The following is an 8,368-nucleotide window of genomic DNA, read 5'->3' on the forward strand; positions in this document are numbered from 1 at the left end:
AAGTATCTGACCATATTCTTCCACTGAAATTCTCTCCATGACAATGAGTTAGTTGACTTCCATTGCTTTTCATTATTTTTCCCCACTCCTCCATCTTGAAAACGAAATTCCCCTCGTTTTCCCACTTTTCTTTTATGTAGGATGTGTTCACCCCACTAGGCTCCTGAAGGCCCTTGTATAGTTTAGAAATAATTGTAAGAGCATGGTCAGCTCTGTAAGCCCAAATAAAACTTCTTCATATACCATCACCAGTCCCCCACCTCTCCACTTCCTCTTTGCTAAATCATTTGTCAATGTGATGTCTCAGCTGTAAGAATCTGAAGAAATCCTGGTTGCCCAAGCCGTGTTGCTCCTTCAGCTCTTGGAACCTTTTAAGTGAGGATTTCTCAAAGAGATCCAAGTCAATATTCAGACTTCTGCTCCTTCCATGTTTTGAAGGCTGCATCCTCATAGCATTTTCACAGTTTTCAAAGTCACACGAGGCAACTAACAAAGTTTCAAAGAAGCCAAATAGTTGGTGACCGAGTTGCAAGTGCACCAGCCACACAAAACAATCGCACTATGACAGCTTTTCCGGAAAGACTGATTCTATTCTCAAGCTTTATTTTGCTACTTAAAATGAATATATTGTCAGGTGTTATTTTGTTCACCCCTTTAACATTCATTCACTCACGGGCCACCTGTGCGCACACATTATCCTCCTCACACCTACTTATTCACCCACAAGCGCTCAGAGGAGATATATATTATATGCGTGTATTCACATTCCCCAACAGTATTTCATCGTCTGACTCTCCAATACGTCTGCTACTTTCCTGCCTTTCCCAAAATCAATCAAAACAGATCTTTTTGTTCAGCTGAGTGTGACAGCCAGTCCTTCCCCGCCGTGGGCCGGGCAGCTGTCTCTATTTTTTAAACTGAAACAGGATTTGCTCAGGATACTGACCTGTGACAAATTGTATACATTATTAATCACATGTCAATTAGAAGGATGGAATTGCGCATTCTAATGAAGCAGAACAGCATTTGTCCACGCCAGCCGTATGAATCCATTTGCATGAGTCCCGATGCCATTCACTAAACAGCTTGATTATACATCCTCCCCTCTCTCCCTTCTCCTTTATCTCCTCTCCTCTCCTCTCCTCTCCTCTCTCTCTTCTCCTTTTTCTCCTCTCCTCTCCTCTCCTCTCTCTCCCTTCTCCTTTTTCTCCTCTCCTCTCCTCTCCTCTCCTCTCCCCTCCTCTCCTCTCCTCTCCTCTCCTCTCCTCTCCTCTCCTCTCCTCTCCTCTCCCCTCCCCATCCCCTCCTCTCCTCTCCTCTCCCCTCCTCTCCCCTCCTCTCCTCTCCCCTCCTCTCCTCTCCCCTCCTCTCCTCTCCCCTCCTCTCCCCTCCCCTCCTCTCCTCTCCTCTCCTCTCCTCTCCCCTCCTCTCCTCTCCCCTCCTCTCCTCTCCCCTCCTCTCCTCTCCTCTCCCCTCCCCTCCCCTCCTCTCCTCTCCTCTCCTCTCCTCTCCTCTCCCCTCCCCTCCTCTCCTCTCCTCTCCTCTCCCCTCCCCTCCTCTCCTCTCCTCTCCTCTCCTCTCCTCTCCTCTCCTCTCCTCTCCTCTCCTCTCTTCTCCTCTCCTCTCCTCTCCCCTCCTCTCCTCTCCTCTCCTCTCCTCTCCTCTCCTCGTCATGTCCATCAGCCCAGCCAGCAGTGATCACAGTAGACAGTGAGATAAGCTTCTTTATAGAGAGTGTGAATGATATGTGGCACAGTCAGTGATTCTAAGTGACAGGGGCCAAATGGTAAGTGATGCAGTGCTCACTCGCCCCCCCCCAGCCTTATTGTACACACACACACACACACACACACACACACACACACACACACACACACACACACACACACACACACACACACAAATGCCCATGCATAGGCTCTGTAAACACTCAGCCTGTAATTAATGTTGTCACGGGCGGTTGTTGTCAGCGATGGACGTGCACACGCAGAAAAGGCCAGCCACCCCGAGGGCCTCTATTAACATGCGTCATATTAAATCACTGGCTTGCCTCCACCAGGTTCCATCATCATCATCATCATCATCATCATCACCATCATCACCACCGCCAGCTCCCCTTTATTAGCCAGGGTGCTGGTGGCAAATGCAACTGTGTGCTGGTGGAAGATGCTTGTGTGGTGAATGCAGAGATCTTGGTAGAGCTCTTAACCGAATCCCCTCCTCCTCCTCCTCCCCCTCCTCCTCCTCCTCCTCCTCCTCCCCCCCCCCCCCCTCCTTCCTCCCTTCTTCCCCACAGTTGGGTTTGATTTTAACGGACTCCACAGAGGTACTGACGCTCACACCACCGCTTCTGAAGCTCCCAAACAAGTATGTGCCACGGTGGCTAATCACTGAGCTTCCTCATGGCTTCTGCATGTCCCGCCTCCTGCCTGTGCATGCCGCTGTGTGTGATTTGTTGTTTTCGCTTTGCTTATGTGTCCCCCTCCCCCCACCCCAACGAAAGGAGATTCACTGCCCCCTCCTCCCTGTAGGCTACACCTGGCATTAACACCTGGCATTCTCATATTATGCACATTGTTTAGCTGAATGACACACCTGACATTAAAAGGCATAATCCAGTATACAGTATCGCTGTTGTCGTGTGAAAACCTCACAACTCCAATTTCATATATATATGGTTCTTTAGGCACTGAGAAGATTCTACTAAATACATAAATAATAATAATAATATATATATCTTTTACATTTTATAGATAGAAGGTTTTCACCTGACAACAACAATAAATCAGATTTCTCATTTACTTGCCAAAATGCTTGCTATACACATCACTTTAAAGGACGTAATATGTACATCCTTATCCAGCACTATCCTGAGCAGCCATCTTTGTCATGTATATTTTTGTCTGAGCTGCCTTCTTGCTGCACATTGTGCTTTTACTTACACCTTGTTGTTAATGTGGCCAAATGAGTCTCTGACATTGCCTAAAGTGATCTTAGTGTGATTGGCGAGCTCAGTGTCCTGGGTATAATTTTATCTATCTCAAATTCAGATACAATCCTATTTTCAAATGAATAAATATACATTTTGCAGGAAGTGATGCGCGTTCCACGTTCAGTTTGTTTGGAATAAATAGAAGAAGAAGAAGAAGTGGGTAATTAGCATGAGCAGTGATAGAGCCAACATGACTGAACAGACAAAGAAAACTATCTCAGAAACGGCACCAGCAGAAAATCCAAGCAGAAAGACGTCCCAGTACTGGACACAGTGTTTGATTGACAGGGAGAAAGACGTCCCAGTACTGGACACAGTGTTTGATTGACAGGCAGAAAGACATCACAGTACTGGACACAGTGTTTGATTGACAGGGAGAAAGACGTCACAGTACTGGACACAGTGTTTGATTGACAGGGAGAAAGACATCACAGTACTGGACACAGTGTTTGATTGACAGGGAGAAAGACGTCCCAGTACTGGACACAGTGTTTGATTGACAGGCAGAAAGACATCACAGTGCTGGACACAGTGTTTGTTTGACAGGCAGAAAGACATCACAGTACTGGACACAGTGTTTGATTGACAGGGAGAAAGACGTCCCAGTACTGGACACAGTGTTTGATTGACAGGCAGAAAGACATCACAGTACTGGACACAGTGTTTGATTGACAGGCAGAAAGACATCCCAGTACTGGACACAGCTAGTGTTTGATTGACAGGGAGAAAGACGTCCCAGTACTGGACACAGTGTTTGATTGACAGGCAGAAAGACATCACAGGACTGGACACAGTGTTTGATTGACAGGCAGAAAGACATCACAGTGCTGGACACAGTGTTTGATTGACAGGGAGAAAGACATCACAGTACTGGACACAGTGTTTGATTGACAGGGAGAAAGACGTCCCAGTGCTGGACACAGTGTTTGATTGACAGGGAGAAAGACGTCCCAGTACTGGACACAGTGTTTGATTGACAGGGAGAAAGACATCACAGTACTGGACACAGTGTTTGATTGACAGGCAGAAAGACGCCACAGTACTGGACACAGTGTTTGTTTGACAGGCAGAAAGACGTCCCAGTGCTGGACACAGTGTTTGATTGACAGGCAGAAAGACGTCCCAGTACTGGACACAGTGTTTGATTGACAGGCAGAAAGACATCACAGGACTGGACACAGTGTTTGATTGACAGGCAGAAAGACATCACAGTGCTGGACACAGTGTTTGATTGACAGGCAGAAAGACATCACAGTGCTGGACACAGTGTTTGATTGACAGGCAGAAAGACGTCACAGTACTGGACACAGTGTTTGATTGACAGGCAGAAAGACGCCACAGTACTGGACACAGTGTTTGATTGACAGGCAGAAAGACGCCACAGTACTGGACACAGTGTTTGATTGACAGGCAGAAAGACATCACACACAGTACTGGACACAGTGTTTGATTGACAGGCAGAAAGACGCCACAGTACTGGACACAGTGTTTGATTGACAGGCAGAAAGACGTCCCAGTACTGGACACAGTGTTTGATTGACAGGCAGAAAGACGTCACAGTACTGGACACAGTGTTTGATTGACAGGCAGAAAGACGCCACAGTACTGGACACAGTGTTTGATTGACAGGCAGAAAGACATCACAGTACTGGACACAGTGTTTGATTGACAGGCAGAAAGACATCACAGGACTGGACACAGTGTTTGATTGACAGGCAGAAAGACATCACAGTGCTGGACACAGTGTTTGATTGACAGGGAGAAAGACATCACAGTACTGGACACAGTGTTTGATTGACAGGGAGAAAGACGTCCCAGTGCTGGACACAGTGTTTGATTGACAGGGAGAAAGACGTCCCAGTACTGGACACAGTGTTTGATTGACAGGGAGAAAGACATCACAGTACTGGACACAGTGTTTGATTGACAGGCAGAAAGACATCACAGTACTGGACACAGTGTTTGATTGACAGGCAGAAAGACGCCACAGTACTGGACACAGTGTTTGTTTGACAGGCAGAAAGACGTCCCAGTGCTGGACACAGTGTTTGATTGACAGGCAGAAAGACGTCCCAGTACTGGACACAGTGTTTGATTGACAGGCAGGAAGACGCCACAGTACTGGACACAGTGTTTGATTGACAGGTGATATCTGGGAAGTGCCATGCAGAAAGAGCACAGCAATGAGCTGAGCACCAAAGATGGAGACAAAATAAAAAGAAGATAAAACACAACAAGACCAAAAAAAACAAGGATGTTGACTTTAACACACCAGGTGTAAAAGGGATCTTTGTTCTCTCACAACAAACATGTAGCAGACTCACTGAACTGGTTCCTCCGACATGGTTTCAGAGAGACAACACGATCGAGGGTTTGAGGTAGCGAGAGAGAGAACGTTCTGCTTTGACATTGGGAAAGAGCCGGGGCCTACACGGCGCACCTCCATCTTAATTCATCACACACACACCCACACACAGACTCAGATTTAGCGCGCGCTATGAATGATGGGAGCGGGCGCGGCGGAGGGGTCCAATTAGATGTAGTGTTGCTGCTGCTTTACGGCGACGATAACCTTTAGTGTAATGTAGTGCAGCGGTCCCGTCAGCCATGTTTCCTCGCAGGACGATGTCGTGGAGGTTCTCGCTTTCCTCTCACGTCTCGCCCTCGCCCTCTTTCCACATGCTTTTTTACCTTTTTTTTTTTTTTGCGTGATTAATTACGTCTTTTTTTTGTTTTTATTTCTCCCTCTCTCCCTCTCTCAACCCCCTCTCTTTCCCTCTCTGTTGTGTTTCTGATGATGTATGATAACAGCCATATTTCCCCCTTTCTTCTTTAGGGAGAAGGGTGCGGGGGGGGGGGGTAGGGGGGAGCCATTTGTTTCCCCGCTTTGATATTCTTCCATTTATCAAAATGATAATTAGGTGCAATTAAATGGCAATCTCATTTGTTTTGTTCAGGTGTGCGTTGCTTATTTTTTTCCGAGGTGTCTGTGCCATTGTAGGTCAGTCTAATTAGAAGAGAGAGTAGAGTGTATAGGGTGTACGTGGTGTGTGTGTGTGTGTGTGTGTGTGTGTGTGTGTGCGTGTGTGTGTGTGTGTGCGCGTGCGTGCGCGGAGTGTGTGTGCGTGCGTGTGTGCATGTGTGTGTACGGGGCATGGGGTGGCCCAGCTGATTGAGAGAAATAGATGGGGGGGAAAGTAGGACTGCTCAGACAGGGATGTGTGGCCCCTCTTCTCCAGATGGCAGCAAAGAGAAGAGTTACTCCATCTGGGTCAGGAGATAGAGAAGCAAAGTTAACTTTCTAAGTGAAATCAGGTGAAAGAGATTAAATGTGAATGCTGCTCTCGACCTGCATAATGTTCTCCCCGGGTCCTAGCTGAACGCCGTCATGTGTCTCGCTTTTGTGTTTGTCTGCGTTCGCTCCTTTCTCCGCCCGTGGTTTTTGTCTCGGCCACAGCGAGTCTTAGATGTGGCTTGCATCATTGTGTCTTGTGTAAAGGGATAGGTTGGGTTATTTGACGTGGGAGTTGTATGAGGTACTCATCGATAGTCTGTGTATTACCTACAGTACAATGTGGATTATATGAAGTACTTATCGATAGTCTCTGTGTATTACTTAGAGTAGAATGCCGTTTGTATGAGGTACTTATCAATAGTCTGTGTATAGTTTGCACCTGATAAGCCCTGTGTGTGACGTCACCTCTGACCTTTCAACTTCATGTGTGTGTGTGTGTGTGTGCGTGTGTGCTCCGCAGGGGAGAGGCCATTCTGCTGCCAGCTCTGCCCATACCGAGCCTCTCAGAAAGGGAACCTAAAGACCCACGTCCAGAGTGTCCACCATATGCCTTTCGACAACGGCCAGTACCCAGAGAGCAGAAACCAGGAGGAGCAAGGCGTGCTGGCCTCCACACACCCAACACCCCAACAGCAACAACACCACCACCAGTAGACCCTCTGACTGACCTGGACCACCAGTAGATCCTCTGATTGACCTGGATCACCAGTAGACCCTCTGACTGACCTGGATCACCAGTAGATCCTCTGATTGACCTGGACCACCAGTAGATCCTCTGATTGACCTGGATCACCAGTAGACCCTCTGACTGACCTGGATCACCAGTAGACCCTCTGACTGACCTGGACCACCAGTAGATCCTCTGATTGACCTGGATCACCAGTAGACCCTCTGACTGACCTGGATCACCAGTAGACCCTCTGACTGATCTGGATCACCAGTAGACCCTCTGACTGACCTGGATCACCAGTAGACCCTCTGACTGACCTGGATCTCGGACCAGTATAGTCAGGGATCACACCACCCAAAAATGCCATTGATAGTGGCACCCAACGCTTATGATCAAGTCTTTGGGTGACAAACCTGGGAATGCTTCACCCAGCACCCTTTAATGATCAACCAACTTTAAGAGTGTTTTTCTACAATGAGGGTTCTGCTATTTTGTTGGGACGTTTGTTGAAGAAAATAGTTGAAGCTGCACTAGGCAAGAGTGTTATGTAGAAATCCACCTGTCTTATCAGCTCAAATGACAAAGAGAGAAGAGCGATGAACTTGGTGCAAAGGCTTGTGTTTTAATCAAGGACTGGACTGTGGCATGGCAGGGCCCCTGTAGTTGCCCCCCACCCTTCCCCTTTGATCCTGCGTCTTTCTTCTTTCTTATCAGAGTCTGTGCGTTCCTCAGGACACCACTCCTCTAACTCACAGCACCAGGATGAGACAGAAGACAAAAGATGCTTTGCAATTCATCCACACTCAGCTGACACATCGCAAGTTCACTTCTTCTGGACTCTCACTTCTAAGTCAATGAGCTGAGGATGAAGGTGTGTGTGTGTGTGTGTGTGTGTGTGTGTGTGTGTGTGTGTGTGTGTGTGTGTGTGTGCGTGTGCGCGTGCGTGTGTGTGTGTGTGTGTGTGTGTGTGTGTGTGTGTGTAACTCACTTCTCTCCACTCCACTCCAAAGTGTAATGTTAGGAGCTGAAGTGGAGTGACCACTCTCTGTAGTCTGACGCTGTTTAGCTGACCATTAGAGGGAGAGGGGCAGAGCGAGGTAGAGTTCCAGCTAAAGAGAAAGAGAGAGAGCTAATGGGGTGTCTGCTTTAGTGCTCATTAAAAAGAGTGTGCGTTTTTAATAGCCGATATAAATGAGCGTGCCGTTTTTATGGTCATTCAATTATTGTCCATTTAAGAGGAAGTGAAGGAGTGGAGACAGTTTTCCTCCATAACTCCATGAGGTGAGTGAGCTGTTCCTTCGCAGACATCTCTTTGAATTAGACCGACTCTAAGACGGAGGGGACAGCAGGGACACGCTGGTTTGGCTGTCTGTCGGCAGCACAGATTAGCTCGAACTTGTGAACTTGGCAA

At 47.7% G+C, this 8,368-nt stretch overlaps 1 protein-coding gene across 1 annotated transcript in view; it reads left to right on the top strand.

Annotated features, from left to right (window-relative positions):
* LOC310782470 (zinc finger protein 516-like) overlaps positions 1 to 7,095 on the top strand; it is a gene marked incomplete at its 5' end in the record, with an annotated part of 28,622 nt that extends 21,527 nt beyond the window's left edge. The window contains one exon of the mRNA XM_083643144.1: positions 6,748 to 7,095. Coding sequence (XP_083499270.1) covers positions 6,748 to 6,941 — 194 coding nt within the window. The 3' untranslated portion in view covers positions 6,942 to 7,095. The remainder of the gene's footprint in view (positions 1 to 6,747) is intronic.
* Positions 7,096 to 8,368: the final 1,273 nt, after the last annotated feature.

This window comes from Poromitra crassiceps, assembly GCF_964638095.1.
Source record: "Poromitra crassiceps genome assembly, chromosome: 1".
NCBI classification, from domain to species: domain Eukaryota; kingdom Metazoa; phylum Chordata; class Actinopteri; order Beryciformes; family Melamphaidae; genus Poromitra; species Poromitra crassiceps.